This window comes from Chaetura pelagica, unplaced genomic scaffold (assembly GCF_000747805.2).
Source record: "Chaetura pelagica isolate M959 unplaced genomic scaffold, ChaPel_1.0 scaffold70, whole genome shotgun sequence".
NCBI lineage: Eukaryota > Metazoa > Chordata > Aves > Apodiformes > Apodidae > Chaetura > Chaetura pelagica.
Window position 1 is genome coordinate 4,144,610 of NW_009952265.1, and position 17,330 is coordinate 4,161,939.

The window sequence follows — 17,330 nt, forward strand, 5'->3', positions numbered from 1 at the left end:
AGCAGGAACAGGGTCATCTCGAAAGAGAAGCAGGTGACAACAGAAATGTGGTAGATCTTCACAGAATGTCTGTGTCTTTCGGGAGAAAACACAAAGGGCAGCCGGACTAAGTGTGCCCTCTGTGACTCCTAATCCAAAAGTCTTCAAGCTCAAGTGCTCCAGGTTTATGTATTCCTGTTGTGGAATGTACATATGTAGACAGTGACTGGAAAAATTGTCTTCCATTAAGCAAACCCACAAACCTGATTGAGGAAGGCCTCTGATAATTTGTATGCATAATACAGTTTTAACAGTCACCACTTGAATTTCCATTTAAGGCTCTGAAAAACATTTTACTCTAATCCTAGTAGATACTATCTTCACTTACAGCATACCTATAACAGAGCCGTTTATCTGAGTAGGCAGTACTTCCCTAAGAATTCCCCCATGTTCCCATCTGACTGCATTAGCTTAGCTAACAACTTTTATTTCACCTGAGAAAGAAAAATTGAAGGGATTTTGAAAGGTATTTCTCTGGATGCCAGGTTTTTAATTTTATTTATCTAATCACTAACAGAAGTCTAGCAGGCAAGCACAGAAGGTAGAAAGTCTGAGAGACACTCAGAGACAAAATCTGAGAGAGAGAAAAAACCTAAATCCATTATTTGCAACCTGTCAGGCAACATTGATATTGAACAAAATGGAAGATTAGATATTATTTCAGAAGAGATACAGTCATCAGGACCAAATAGGCTGTAACAGAAAACAGTAAGGGAGGGCTACTTGAAATTTTGTCATATTTTTTAATGAAATGTAAAAACACTTTGCAAAACTTTGTATGACAAATATTTATTTTTTTATAAATTCTAAGCTGGTTGGAACATTTTTTAGTAAGAATACAGACAACTGTTCTGCATTACCTAAATAACATAAAAAGATTAAACAGAAAAGATTTGGAATAACATCTTAGCTTGTGGAAAAAGGGAAGGGAAAAGAAAAACAGAGTGCTCATTCCTACTTCCATCTCCTAAGGCAGCCAAAGGATGTTTTACTACTACTTTCAGTACTGGAGATCACTCCTTGGCTCCAATAACAGGAAAAAGATCACTTCCCTCACAGTATATCTTTATCAAGCACATGCACTACTGCTTTAGAGGTCCTCAGCCACAAGCTGGGGGAGGTACCATCCAGCTCCAGCACACCCTGGCTGCCCTGCTCCTCTGCCTGAGGGAGCCTACGTGCAATGAGCTGGGGTATGTCCATGCAGTTCTCCAGTTCTTGGCATGGATGCACCCTCAGTGAGCTATAAAGCCACATGGATTGAAGCCAAGGTATCTTAAATATTGACTCATGGTCTGGGTTGGAGATCAGGGCAGACAGTTTCATTCTTCTTGGCACAATGAAAGTCTCTAAAATAAGGGTAAATCTCATCTGTACAGAATGATAACTTTTTTCAGAGGTCAACCTAAAAATGAACTCCCTCAGAACAAGATGCCTTCATAAATCTCACCATCTTCCACCCTGAGGTCAAGCTGATTTCTTCCACTTCACCTTCTCTAGCAGTCATATAGAAATACAGAAGGTGCACATATAAAAAAAAAAATAAAAAAAATTACATCTAAACCAACTGACTGCTCAACAGTTCTGCTTCTGTGATACAGAATGAAAGACAACATCCGTTGCTGACCAAGTGTTGTACTGCTGAGTCCAGCACTGAAAAAGTCAGTAGTAGCACAAAGACAAGAGGTACAAATGCTACAGCAGAATTACCTGTTTTCCCAATAGGGCAGGGATTTGGAGGGTCAGGATAGCCTTGATCTTCACTGAAATCCTTTGGTACATTATCTCCTGTCAGCTCAGCCACAATGTTTGGTATGTTGCCGTAAGGACCCAAGTGCTGAAGACCCTCATGTGCACCACCTGCCAAAGACAATTCACACACACTCTATTCATTCAAGATCAAAGTATAAGTGCTTTAGTTTCTTTGACTAATCCAGACTTAGATATAAAATACATATTGTTATAGAGACAGATCCAAGTTTAGATTTCAGAAGTCTCTTTTAGAAATATAACCCTGTGATCTAAAACAACTTAAGTAATAAAAAATGAAACTAGGAAACAAAAGCAGACACTTATTGTTAGACTTGTTTTTTCCTTAACTATCTAAGTAAAAAAATGCAAAGAAAAAGAAGCTTGAGACAGTAATGGGACTTAATACACTTATAGCACTGATACTGTTCATTGTAGCAACTAATAATTGAAGAAGATATGGCACGACAGCATCGTGGAAAGAAGACAAAGGTAATGACACTGTAGAAAGAAATAAAACTATTTGCACAGCCTAGAAACTCATTAATAAATTCAGACATGAGAGGACTCAAGATATCACCACACATTTGGTTGTATACAGCTGGTTGTATACAGCTTTCTATATGACTCTTTATAATATTTATCTGCTCCAGATCTTTTCTGCATGAATTACTGGCCAAATGCATCTACAGGCTAAAACCCAATTACTTGAGGAGTTTTCTAAATATAACTGTACAGTATTCTTTTGAAATTCAGACAAATAAAAATTTAATTTCAAGCACACTCTTCTCTGACATAAGACAGCCACTGCATATACTGCAGCAACAGTTAATGTAGTTATTGAGTTCTCAGACAGTTGTATGACAGCAGGGCAAAAAGTTTTTTCAAACCTTATGTAATGAGCAATAACAACATCCAGTCAATATATAACTTTCATTAACAATGAAGGAGAGGAACAGGAATTGAATAATGGATATAAGTGAGTTAAAGAGTGAATGCTCATCAAATTATCTCCAAATAGTTATATTTTCTATTTCATTAGTTTTTACAGATCCAAAAGATTGGAATAAATTTTCTGAACATGGAAGCTGCTCCAAAAGAATCATTCAAATACTCTTGTCCCAATTTATAAACCAATACTACCCATGTAATTTGCATATTTTATACAGCTAGGCATTGTAAGCTAACATTATCACTTTTAAAAATTGCTAATATAAGGTAATCTTGATACATTTTTTTTGTTAATTTCCATATTCAGAAGTGGCAATTGGGTCAAATTGCCTATACTTTAAAAATAATCAACTGGAAGTGGGCATTATTGTTCCAGAAGCAAGTTAGTCTATAACAATCCATTTGATCTATAAATCAATTGATCTATATTATTGATCTATAAAATCAATTTTATCTCTATGATGGACTCACAGCTAATGAAACCACTATTTTTTTTTCCCTTCTATACATGTTTCTTAGTCTGCAATGCAATGTTGAAGGAAAAGTTTACAGATACGTAACAAACGAAAAAGTAGTCCTATCAAGACTTAGCATGTGCATTACATGGGGTTTTCCTTTGTAGCTGACCATGAAACCTAGTACTAAAGCCAGAAAATAGTTATATATCCTATGAACTAGATTATACATTTACACTCCAGTGTCAGCACAAAGATGATGCTTCTAAAAACTGTAAGGATTCACAATAATGCTATGGTGATGAGGTTAAAAATTTATAACATACATTTAAGCTAAAGTCATTTAATCTAACATTTAATGTATAGTACAAAATATTTCTTTTGTACTGTGCTCCTTCACATGAAGATTGATTGCATATATGTACTTAAAAGCATCAGGTTGTGATTCTACTGTAAACTACAGAACCACATAATCAATACGTGTTTGAACATCCTGTATACAATGTGGTTCACTATGGGACAATCCATCAGATAGAAGCATATCTGCGTCTGCATGTGGTGCAGACCTCTTGGCACCAAAGCTCCATCCATAAAGAAAACAGAATTACTTAGCAGGCTCCAGTGTGCTATATATACATGTAAGTTTAAACTGACTGCCAAGAATTCCCCTGACTGAGTACAAAACAATCTTTTTATATTAATATAAAGAATTGTTTCCTTAGGTATAAATGTTCAGGATCATTTAAGCGTGTTTCCTTTCTTTCCAAAAGAGCTGCAGACAATAGCACCTGCTCTGGTGCCATAATTTAGTACAGTTGAGTGATTGAATACCATTAGCAAAGCTCATTCCTTATAAATTCTGTTAAATAGTGCACTCAGTAAAGACTGCAATAATAAAAATGAAATGCTATTAATATACCAAAAAGGGCTATTATGTACAGTAATTCACAAGCTGCATTAGTTTTGGTATTGCATTTTTCTGATTTGAAGAAACATTTAAGTATTAAATACACTAAATTCACTTGTACCCTGTGATAGGATGAGGGGCAATGGATTCAAACTTGAGCACAGGAAGTTCCTCCTCAACATGAGGAAGAATTTCTTTACTGTGAAGGTTACAGAGCACTGGAACAGACTCCCCAAAGAGACTGTGGAATCTCTCTCTCTGGAGACTTTCAAGACCTGTCTGGATGCCTTTCTGAGTGATCTGCCCTAGTTGGTGTTTGGTTTTTATGTTTTGTTTTTTCTTTGGTCTTGCTCTGGCAATAGCATTGGGCTCAATGATCTTTGGAGGTCCCTTCCAACCCCTAATATTCTGTGATTCTGTGTGGAAGAAATACACTGCAGCTACAAAGTCAAAATATTGTGATACAAACATACACAGTCATCTCCAAAAATAACACAAGATGTGTCTGTTGAACCCAGAGCAGAGGCAGAGACTGAAAGAAAAACACAACTGAATACTCAGGAACTTTTTGTAATTCCTTATCCAAGAGAAGTGTGAAAGACAGCATTGTTAAATTATTTGAACCTGGACTAGCAAAAATCCAGAAGAATAGTACATAGGACAGTCCGGTATTGAAAGGGTAGTCTAGGTAAATCATAGGTTTTCTCATTTCTGCTTATTTCTTGTATGAACCTACTAGCAAAAAAACCCAAACAAAACCCTGAACAATCAACTCCTTTCATGTGCAGGATTTCTGTGTATGCATGTGGTTATTTTACACTCCTAAAGGATAAACTAGGGATTTAGGTCTTTTGGATTAAGATATATATATACATGTATGTAGCCATCTTCTGCCACTGGTCTCAAACTGTTGCAGTGGGAAAAAAAAAAAAAAAAAAAAAAAAGAGCAATAACTCTCCTCCTTATAGTTCCGAAAAAGTCTTTAGTCATCTCAGCAACTAAATCTATTATCTCAATTAGAGACACTTTGAATGCCTACAGATTTAAAGTGCACACATTTTAGCTCAATTCTATGTAGAAGCTATACTTTCTTTATGGGTGGGAAAACAAGACAACCACTCAGCACTTTGAGAAAAAAAAATTATAAGAGGGAGGAAAAAAAAACCACAAAGAGCAACTAGTTTCCTGACAGTGTTGAATATTTCCTCTGATATAATACATAAATGGAAATGTTGTTAGTCCACTGAGTTTCTAGTTGTTGCTACCCCTCCATTGGTAGCAAAAAGCACAACAGAAACAAACCTGCTCTCTGAAGCAATCCTCTATACCACAGGCAACGCTATCCCCAGAAAAGTCATCTTAAGAAAAACAGTGAGAGTGGAATTTCAAAAATATAAAATGACTGTAGAATACTAAAGGCAAATAATGGGCAAATTTGCCTTTCAGTCTGATTAGAACAGTTTCCCAGGCCAAGGTGTATATGGGGTCACTGCATTTACAACGTCAGAAAAGAAGTAGCTTAGCCAAGCTTAGCAAAGAGATACAAGATAAAACAGATCATGAATGTGAGTTGTGAGGAAATAAATCCCAGATCCTAAACTAAATCCCTTTATTACAGAGTTGTGCTAGCTGTCTTGGCTTTCATATTTTTGCTCTTAAACATCATGAAGCAGATTCTTAAAGTGTCGCCCTTCTTGGAGGAATAGTCCCCTTGAGTAATTTTCCCTGTGCATCTTCAGCTACCTTCATCCTGGTTGCTGAGATTAAGATCAGGAAAAGAAGGCATTGAAAAACATAAAAATTACCACATTTTCTCTCTTCCATAGAAGCTGCTAAATAAGAGAATAGGGAAAGAGGAAGAGAATGGGAGAACCAAGAATGGAAAAATGCAGACCCAGCCAATGTCCTTAACCACTCAAAAGCATGCCTCAGGAAACCCTGAACAACTACAGCTATACATACTCAAGCATCTCAGATGCCAGAGTCAGCTTGTGTTCTCTGCAATGACACAGTTTCTTAAAACTATAGATTAATTTTCTTTTTCTCCACAGAGGGACAAAGTCCTTTTAATGTGTTTTTTACAGCCTTAAGCATGCACATCACAATTACTGACCTTGCTTTCAGTGAATTTTTCAAATTTTATCCCATATTTTAATTACAAACAGTAGAAACATTTAAGATATGAAACGTGTTTATTGTGAAATGGTTAGGACCAAAGTAACGCCCATGCCTCTCACAAGAAATGAATAACATCAGCTTATATGCAATCATTATTTATCATTCAAATTGCACACACAATAAAAAAAAAAATCCAGCAGCTCATTTGCTTACAGAGCACAAAGCAATCTCTTATGCCTCCGTTGTTTGAACAGTCCTCTAATGGACTGTATTTATTTGCTCTTCAGTTAAAAAGAAAGCTCTTGCACTTCACCATGTGGATAGGCTCATCCTTTTTGCAAAGTCCACCCTACAGCCACAGGCATCCTCCACCCCACTGCTTTCAAGCTACCCTGCACCAGCAGAGTCAAGGGAAAGCATGTTCAGCAAACAGAATCCACTTGGATCTGCTCAGACATTACCTTGCTAAAAACCATGTGTGCAATGGATGGCTTTATGGAACAGGGCAACAAAAGAAAGCAAGTGACCTACCTTACCGCATGAGGGATGGGACACTCCTGCAATACTATAAATGTAAATGTGCCAATGAAAGACCAGAGCATTTTATTCATTAGCATCGACACTGGCTGCATAAGAAGTTCAAATGCTCCATAAACATCAACAAACTCGTAGAAAAATACTCCTTTCACTCCTGAAATGTGAAGCTTGGAAAAAACAGAACTGTCCAGAATGGGACCAAACTTTCTATTTATTGCTCTACTGAACTTCACAAAGTTTTCATATTAATTTTCCATTTATAGTCACTTCAATTCTCTTTTTTTCATGCAGTTGGCTCAAAGCTTCAGCTGGTTCCTTAACAGAAGTGTTTAAAAGCTTTACATGTCTGTCTCACAACTGCCACTGATGTAGGTTTCTAACTCCCCAAATGACCTCATCATGAGCAGTGTCAGTATGGGGCAACAAGGATACTAAGCCTCTGCTTTGCTGAGTAGGTATAACCTCACAGCTCTAGAAGCAAAGGCCTTCCTATCCAAAACTTCTGACAACATGGCCTGAGTCAAGATGAGGTTTCTTTCACATTTGAGTAAAAGTGTTGGCAAACAATGAAGATGCAGGAGAGAAGTGAGATGATGAAGAGCCCTGCCAGGTAAGATCAGACCCAAAGCCGCCCTTTGGCACTGCAAGAGGGACTGAAGCCAGCTAACCTCCTGTAGTAAAGCATCTTAAGGGGAGAAACCAGCTTCCTCCTCCCTCCTGTTCTGCAGCTGAGAACATTCCTCTTCTCATTCATCCCTGCAGCAGCTGTGAGGGCACTGCTGAAAGCACACACTGGGAAGTACAGAGAGAATAGCTCTGGAAACCTCCAGAATGTGCCAGAGATCTTATCTCCTGCACACTACAACATAATCAAGAAAAGCAAGAATCTCTTCTTTGCCTAGACTTCTAAAATATCTTTTCATAGAACCAAATAAATTTTAAAAGTTTTTGTTACTGAAAGTTACTTTAAAATTCAGATGGGAGCAGGGGAAATGCACATGATTTTAACAGCAATTACAAAAAGGGATAAATCCTAAAAAATGTGCCCAAGGATTTTTATCTTCTGCATTTGAAAGATGCAGGGAAAACGTCTTAGAAAATCAGGAGCTCATCTTAATTCAGCTGATTTTCATTGGCAGATTTTTAAATACTTATGGATCATATTCCATTGCTAGATAGAATTTTACAGTTTCATATTAAATTTCTGTCTACCATCTGCCAACACTAGAAAACAGAAGTACTATAAAGCACCACACAACACAGAAGATTTCATATTTCCCCTCCTCCTCAGGTTTCTTACCTCTCTTATTGGATTATTTTCCTCTAGTAACATGTACAAAAAAACCAGTTGTGGATACAAATCCCATTCTAATGTATTAGTTACCTTTAGGTGATGAGAATCTACTTAATTCAAAATCCCTACAGACCTGCCACTCTTCTTCCCTGAAAGAGTCCCATCTCAAACTGCTTTCTCTTTGCTGGCATATTTTAAAGATGACTTTATGGATAGCAGCAGTAGTCTTATACCACATAGGAGTGGTTAGCGTGCGGTTTAAAGAGCTGGAGTCGCTTATCTTCTTGGTTCCTCGGAAGAGGGATATGACACCTGCACTCCCTCCTGCAGCCACAAGGACTGCTATATGCACGTCTTTTCAAAAAAACGGTTCAAAATCTCAAATCGAAATCGGTCTGCAGCCCCACATGCAAATAACAAAGACATAGAGAGAAACAGGGACTAATACACTTTTTTTTTTTTTTTTTTCTTGCATTCCCTGTTGGCTGACTTCTCTGACGAGCTTTGTGAATTTTCTCTGCCTCTCCTCAGCCACACTGAGGAGACAAGAACTGTGCCTGCACACCTCCTGCAGCACTAGGCTTCGAGGAACTTCCCCAAATTCAGAAATGGCAGAGCTCATGGTGGTAACACCCATAGCCTTTGCTGGATCTTGCCCTTGCTCTTCAAAAGGGAAATTTGTCAGACACATTAAGGTAACACAATACCACCTCCACATAGCAACACAAACATCAACTTTGCTTTCTTATTATTCACTGCTTGTCATATAAATTCATAAGGAAGGAAGAATATTACAGGGCACATTTTTAAACACTTGTGTTTAAAAAAGAACAAATAAAGCAATACCACTTCATTATTTTCCTGTTTGTAGAGTTACAGGTATAATAGTTTTCAAAACAATTTCTTCACAGAGCTGTGCCATAGCACTTACTTGGATAAAGAAAATCCATTGTAAACCATTGCTGTCATTTTGGTGTCATTTGGCACTGTCATTAGATTTTAAATTCGGGAATTAACTTTCTAAATTTCTTCTCTTTAAGGCACACATCACTGCCTGATACTCAAATTCCAGTTATGTCTGACAGTACAATTTGGAGAATAAAATACAAATAAAATCATAGGTATTTTCAGTCAGAATCTAATACAAATCCAGATATCTACCATATTAATGCATTTTAAAGTATAGCTTTAACATTTTAACTTTATGTTACCAATTTGGGAAGTCCATATTAAATTCTGAAATAATGCTTCCTAGGGTATTTCAGTAATTTGCAAAAAACAAACCTCAAACAAACAAAAAACCACAACAACTCTGAAAGCAGAGACTAGTAGAATGATGTTGGTGTGTGACTTTGTTAAATGTCAGGCTCATAATGCAGCCTTTGATTAAAGTCTTTCATGCTTCAGCAAAAGCAGTCCCAATGTGAATATAACTATATGTCTTAACTGCAGCAGGACTTTCTCTATAGTACAGATACAATAATGTGAACCCAAATGATTGTGTGGTCTCTTTGCACTCAGCTCACACTACAAACCAGCCCTGAAGCAGTAGAATTGGCTGCGGGAGGTCTAGCCCAGTCTAGCAGCCTGCTGCCAGCCCAGGGACTCCTGTACCACTGCCCCAGATGATGGCACAGAAGATGTGAACTACAGCAAAGAGAATGCAGCCACCACACTGCCGTGTTTGCTGACTGCAGGTACCACACTGCCACGTGTCAATGCTTACTACTTCTGATCACCCAGGAAAGTCAAACTAGATTCAGGTGTAAGTACAGCACACATTGGCCAAAATGCCATGAGTGCCAATGTCATTCCTGCAGTGGTTTCATTGAATCAGTTATAAGTAAAAGTTTTGGCAACCTTCTAATAATACTTTACTGTCCTTGTAGAAAATAAGTAGCAGTCTCACAGGTGTGTTACAGGACAGACAGCAAGGTAATCCAGCATCATCTGTCTTAGTTCTCTTATTAGGAAAACGTAAATAAAGTAGACATTATTGACATGCATGAGTAATCTGCATAGCTTTATAGACAGTAGGTTTCATGCAAAATACTATTTGTATAGAGATTATGCTGCCAAGTAATTTACCAGCTGTTAGTAGAAATGTTAGCATAATATTCCAGACTCTTTATTAACCATCTCAATAAGGGAAATGGTAACTACCTTCTTCTAAAACAATAAGCAAGTATTTACTTCCTTTTAAAATAATCAAATTAATCCCAGCCTTTTTTCAGTAGCTATGAGCAGTCTCTGTGGGAGAGTCAAAAGGCTCACAAAGAGGCATCATATTTTCTTATTACTAAAAATGATGACGATTCAAGAGACATCATTTAACGTTGCTGTGGTTGATAGCATTACACCTCTTTTGCAGACTTCAGACTCTCAAAGCTGTCAAGTCAGTGCCTTTATTAACCATCATCTTGTTTGAAGTGCTTTTAAGAAATTAAAACAAAACCACCTAATCAAACACAAACAAGGCACCTGAGAGGCCTTTTACTGTAGTGAATCGAACAGGAGGCAATAAAAAGGTAAGGAGATTGTATTCACATTTCCCAATATAAAGTTAAGTGTTATAAATGCCGGAACTGAGCTACTGGTGCCCCCGTGTGTTTAAGAGAGATTTTACTGTTCTCCTACGCATGGTGTAACAGTCCTGAAATTTGCATTATACACATCTTCCCTTCCCCTCTCCCCCATAGAAGCCCTTACATATTGACACAAACTTACGAGCATGCAAGGAAAGCAAAAAAAACCCCATGTGGTCTCTTAATTAACGAACTCCCTGCCAGGCAAAAAAACGTAACATCTATGTTTTGGAAATGTTTGAGATATTTATTTATTCTTTTGTCCTCTATTAACATAGATACAGCCCCTTTCTTGACTATAGAAAACTTGAATATAACCCAGTGGCGCTTGTACAGTATTTTTGTGATAAACTTAAACAGTAACAACAGAAACACAGCTACTCATTAAAAATTCCTGTTTTTCTTTTCTGTTTTTCCTCTCTTTTTATAGATACTGCTAAGTGACTCCAATATAGTTTTCTGAAAAGATAAATTAACAATGACAGTAAATATTATTAGAGAAAGTAAAGTAGCTAATATGGGTTTATCAGTTTGAGGAACTGGGGAGTGTGCAGAAATAAAATCTATTAAGTGGTCAGCGAAAAACAGCTGCTCCTAAGGTAACACCTCAAGTGTTGAGAACATCCTCTCTTGACTCTCATCACACAGGATCTGTTTGGCTTCTGCCGTGCTGACAGGCCACACACCATCTGCCAGCTGCGGTACACAAATACAGTGAATCAGTCAGCAGATTCCCATTTTTGTGATGTATTTATCCCATAAACTCCTTCCACAGAGCCCTAGCAGAGAAGAGCTCTTGGTCTGTGAGCTGAGGATGGAGGAACGATCCTCCCCAGGCAGCTCACGTTGTCACCAGCAGAGAAAAGCCACTGCATTCACAGGCCTCTGGACCACTGAGCTCTCCTTGGATCACACACAGCTTGAACCTCACAGTAATTTATTGGTAGGTTAAACCCTTTGTCAGGCATTTTGTAGACTCTACTCCAATTTTAGCAGCTTGACCTGAGGTAACAGGTAACTTGACAAATACAAAAGGACAGAGAAGAAAAAATAAGAAGAAAAGGCAGTAACTTCTTTCCATAAAACAAGCTGTACCTTTCTTCCAATCCATCATCAAGAAAACTATCTGGTCACTCAGGAAAGAGAACATATGCTGATAAATGTATTTTCTGAAAAGTGTCCATCTTTTAGTTGTCTTTGGTACACAGCAAGTTTGCAACTTTACTGATGACAACAAAGTCAGCCTTAAGCTTACTTTGGGGCTAAGGGGACGACCATGCATAGCTCCTTGCAACACATTCACCCTCTGTTTTGTAGCATTTTAAAGTCAAAATATTATTATTATCACCAGAAAAAAATGCAGATAGCAGAGATGGAAAACGGGCATAATTATGAAATCTGCTCATGAGCTAACAGCAATAGTATTTTTGTTATGTATAAAATTATTAAGCTCTTATTCAGCTGGAAAAAAGGTTATTATAATAACTACTCAAAATTGCAAACATTTCATCATAATATAACCACTAGTATAAACTTGTCTGTATTATTGTAGCCTTAATCTGTTTCCAAATTCCAAAGCCACAGAAGTTAATTTTTCCTGACAGCACCTCATTTGCAAGTGTATATATATAATGGGTGAAATCTTGGCCTTATGAAAAATCAGTGGTACTTCTGGAACTCTGGCTTGGCTGAAGCTGATGGCACCCACTGCTATCAACACTGATGCAGGTCTGCACTGATGGGGCAATTTCAGACAAAAACACTTCATTGAGTAAAACAATTTTCTGTAAGAATGAATTATTAAGCTCTGATTTATACCGCTTTTTATTCTGAGATGAAATATCTGGTCAAAATGAGAAACACATAAGCTCCTGAAGAATTAGTGGGTTGATTAGGAGGATGTCATGGGATAAACCACATTTTAATTGTCCACACTGGCCACTACAACAACAGCTGGAAGTCAACACTCTTGACAGCTTAGAATTTCTCATAGATAATATGATTTTTCATACCCAATTCTACTCTCCACTATTTTCAGGCAAAAAATCCCCAGTTAAGACAGTACCTCAGGAGAGTAGTTAATTACCACCTTGCCATGATGGTATTTAGTATGAAAACCTTATTTTGCTGTGACATATTCCAATTATTGTTAAACCTCTTTCTTCCTTTCACCCACTATTATCTTGTAAAATCTCTGAAGCACGTGCAGACACAATTATTAGCCATTGGTAACAATGTAACTATGTTGTGGAAAGTCCATAGGTGAATCCTTCTGAATCTGAAACCTGGTACTGATGTCCTCTAAGAAACACATGCAGTTTTGTTTTTTTTTTAAACTCAACCATAAATTACTTATTGTTCATATGGATTCCACTGGGATCATTAATCACAACTCCTCCCTCAAACCTCCTTAATACTCCTGTCAGCTAACACCTGTGCTACAGGCACAGGTTTTTTTGCTTAAACTTTACAACCCATGACACTGTTCCTTGTGCTGCTCAGTCCACCTCTTTCCATGCTGGTCAAGAAGTATCTATAACACAAACACACTGTAAGAGCTCAGCAGGGTCAGAAACATTCTTCTAGAAAGTTTTGCAGGTCTGTTCAGCTGAGTAGAGATTGGAGCTTCCTTTTCTGAGGAATATCTGTTTATAAATCATATGATGGAATTTCACAAAATACGTAAGATCCAAAAACTCCAAACAAAACAACAACAACAAAATGCTCAGAAGGATCACAATACATTTACTGTATTGAGCATTTCATGTCATCTGCCCACAACAGGGCAACGTCTCATGGGAGTCCTTGTTCAAATACCTTCTGCCCTCATTCCTCCCAGAAGACAAGGTCCTTGCCTGAATCCAGTTCTTCTCCTGGTTTGTTTAGAAAACATCGCCTGACTGGAGCCACAGGGAGGTCAGGAATGACAGTCTCCTGGCAATAATCAAGTAGTGGGCAGACTGTGGGGTAAATGGTAAAAGCTGCAGTTTTTCAGGCAGATACCATATGTGGAAGCATTATGTATGGGAATGTCTTACAGAACTAGATTGCTTTGAATAAATGTCTTACCATGCCATTTTAGCAGACACCTAATAGAAGGTCAAACCCATTCTGCAGCTCTTTCCACAAATTCCACAAAAATAAATATTCAAAGAGGGTAAAACAGAGCATTGTTAATTAATCAGTAACTTATATATTAAATTTAGAAGTTTTTCACAATGTAATAGTGTCACGAGCTGATTCCCCACAAATAGTTAAAATCACAGGTAGAGAATGAAATGCAAGGTTTGTTGGATTAGCTGTCCTATAATTCATTGCCTATATTTAAAGATAAATCTCCTGGTGAAAATTTCTTGAATTATATTTACTTTTTTAAAAGGCAGTATGAGAATATGTTGTGTAGAATGACATAAAATAATGTTAATCTCATAAATGGAACCAACCTTTTGAAAACACTTCCTTAAGTGGAAGTTTCTAATAAGACATTTTAAGAGACATGTGTCTGCCTATCTTACGGATAGACAGACACATATCATCACAAGAAACCAAAGAAAGACCAAGTGATCACTACCTGAAAAACCTACTGCAAGACTATGAAAAACAATGTTTGATAGGAAGATTTTATTTACATATCTATTTCAGGCCCTCACAAGGGCTTCTAGCTTTTGCAGAAGTTTCTCATTGGGCTGTTAAATATCCATGGAAGACTTGAAAAAAAGAGTTATCTCATCTGATCAAGAGGGGAATGTTAAATATGACAAATAAACTGGATTTCTCACCTTTCAGTTTCACTGTGCTATAGAAACAGAGGACATTTCTATTAAAAGAGAGAGGAAAAAAAGATTTGCCCAACTTGGCTCTTGCAGAAGACAGTACGGATGACTGGAAAAGTAGCACAAGAACCAAAAAAGCTTCAATACTTACAAAAAGAGATTATTAATATTTTTTTTTTGCTAATACTGTAATTAAAAAGTAATGGCAAACAAGTTGGGATAAAATACTTGTCGGACATCCAGATTTGCTTATCTTTTCATAATAGACTCAAACTCAATTTCTCTACTTAAAAAAACCACCACCAAATCCACCCCCCCCAAAAAACCCCACCAACCAACAAACCCAAACAACCAGCCAAAACCCTCACAAACTAACCAAGCAAAAAAACCCCAAACTCTCAAGGGTCAGAAACTTGTTATTCCCTATAATTCTGTGTTTTGTGGGATTTGTTTGGGGTTTTTTTTCCAAAAATTATGGTGAAGAAATGGATGGAGAATAACATCACTCACTTCTACCAGTCTGTCCCAGATTCTCCACATGCAAACACTCATAAAAAAGGACAAAAGGGCACACAATAAATTTTACTCTTTAAACCTAAAGTCTGTCATTTAAGTTTGCAGATAAGCACGTGGCTATCAACACTTCTTTAGAAAATATATAAGCTTAGGTCTGCTATTATCTGGTAGAAATGTCTATTCAATTTTAATCAAACTCTTTGGCTGGGATAGTCTGTAGATTTGCATGGGGACTAAATAAAGGACACATTTATGAACTGTGAAGACTTGCTACACTGTGTCAAATTGGTTTAATTCTGAGACACAAAAGGTTTGAGAGTTTTTGCTCTGTTTTGGTGTTTGCATAAAAACTCTAACACAAGAAGTTGCATACCTTCAGCTTTTTGCAGCAATCCCAAAATAAAAGCTAGTTTATTACAATTCCAATAACAATACATTGCAACATTATCCTGATGCTCGAACTTTTGAGTGAGATATTTCAGATGGTTTGCATAGCTATGAAAGACTGATTCCAAGCAAAACTTACTCACATAGAGTGATACCATAAGTACAGGCCAAAAAAATGAAACCGAATTCAGTGCACTAATCTCAGCAACGCAGCATTTAGGTGCTACTTATGGATGTGGGTAGGGGCAGGAAACTGTCCTAGACCCAATGCAGAGACATGAGCACCCCGTGTTCCTTCCACTCCTGCAACCAGAGCCTGGGCTCCCCTGCAGCCCTGCATGCTTTGGTAATGAGCTGGTCCTACAGGGCCACATAGGCTTCTGCAGCAAGTAGGGAGCACCCCCTGTGTAAGGTTTCTCTCTCTATCTCACATAACATTGCAAACACTTAATCTCTTCTGCTCTGCAAATGCTTTAAAAAAACCATGAGTTTTGGGGTCTATAGATTTCATGTTTGTTTAATGTGAAATATGTATGTGATATATTTGCACACACTATTGAGAAAGCATTTAATTAGCCTGCTCTTTTGAGGTATTAGAGACTAGATAGTTCTAAGACTTCACTACTTTTTCTATAAAGCCTGTACATTAAAAAACCCCACTACTTTTTCTGCCAATATCTTTACATTAAGGAAAGTAAAAGACGGATTATGATTTCAAAACAAAGGCAATAACATGGTGAAGAAGTCAATGATTTTAAGCTCAGGATATTCTGAATATATATGCAAAACAATAATTATTAGCAAAGGATACTAAAAAATTAATCAAAGGTCACAGCAGAAATTAGCTACCTTCAATACTTTGCGGACCAACAAGATTCATAGCCTGGTGCGCTGGATATTCTACCCGAGGCCTGGCAATGCCCAGTTGCTCCATAACCCCGTGGAGAAGCCTCTGAATATCTGCTTCAGAAACCCTGTCAGGGGTCCTAGGGCTGTGGCTAAAAGCTGAAGCCAATCCAAAAGCCAGCAGAACTATCATGTTACAAAACAAGGTAGTTGTCATTCTGGAAGCCACTTGTACCCTGTGAGAAAGAAAGGAATTTAGTTACAAATTATAGTGGAAAAAAAGTCCAGTACACATGCTGGAAATAACTCCTGATCTTACTAACTGCACATCACAGTTTGCTACAGCAGCTTCTAGGGCCAGCTGAAAATCTAGCCAGCTGAAAAATGTAGGGTGGAGGAAATAGGGTGCATTGGTTCTTCTCATATATAAATAAAAAAGTAGCAAACCACAGAAATCAATTTCCTGATTTGCATTTGCCCATAACATTTATCAACCAGTCACTGCAAACAAAATGGATTCACTGTTTTATTTAATGAGAATAAGTTTCCGCTCCCCCTCGTGCTAATTATGCTGTTTTATAAAGCTACAGGCTAAAAGCAAAGCTTTCTTCAGCCAGGACCTGTATTTTTCCAAGCTCTATTCTTGCACTGCCTGAAAAATTAATCTTTGCTGAAAGTCATGTGCAATTTATTTGTACCTTAAACCAAGAGGCTTGCTACCTTGAAATATGTCCACTAAATGGCTGCACAGTGTAGTTTAACTAGGAAAAAACCCAAACACAAGCATCACTTTACTGTTCTCATTGAGAGCCTGAATTTTAATCATCACTCTTGTTTCTTAAAGCTCCTTTTCCCCTCACATCAAAGAACAATTAAAATGCCTCACTTCCAATCCCCTGAATAAACAAAAGAAACCCCTCAATTACCCATTGTCTTCCTTAAGATACATACATAGCTGCCCGATTTCTCCACGCCAGACGTTTAAAGATGTCCCGCTGCCCCAGCCGCCCCACGCAAGGCACCTGAAATCGTCTTTGAGGCAAAAATGGCTGAAAAAAACAACGCTGGAAATATTCCCCGCTACGCCTGTGCGCGGCTCCACCACCTCGGCTTCCCCATCCTCCGCAGGCGAGAGCTGCTGGCCAGCTCAGCCCCCTTTTCTCTCCTCGGAGA

General features: G+C 37.8%; 1 protein-coding gene across 1 annotated transcript in view; it reads right to left on the reverse strand.

Annotated features, from left to right (window-relative positions):
- SCG5 (secretogranin V (7B2 protein)) overlaps positions 1–17,179 on the reverse strand; it is a 29,235-nt gene extending 12,056 nt beyond the window's left edge. The window contains exons 1-3 of the mRNA XM_010007699.1: positions 16,953–17,179; positions 16,161–16,393; positions 1,750–1,899 (exon numbers count right to left, since the gene is read on the reverse strand). Of these exons, the coding sequence (XP_010006001.1) occupies positions 1,750–1,899; positions 16,161–16,374 (364 nt within the window). The 5' untranslated portion in view covers positions 16,375–16,393; positions 16,953–17,179. The remainder of the gene's footprint in view (positions 1–1,749; positions 1,900–16,160; positions 16,394–16,952) is intronic.
- Between the last annotated feature and the right edge of the window lie 151 nt (positions 17,180–17,330).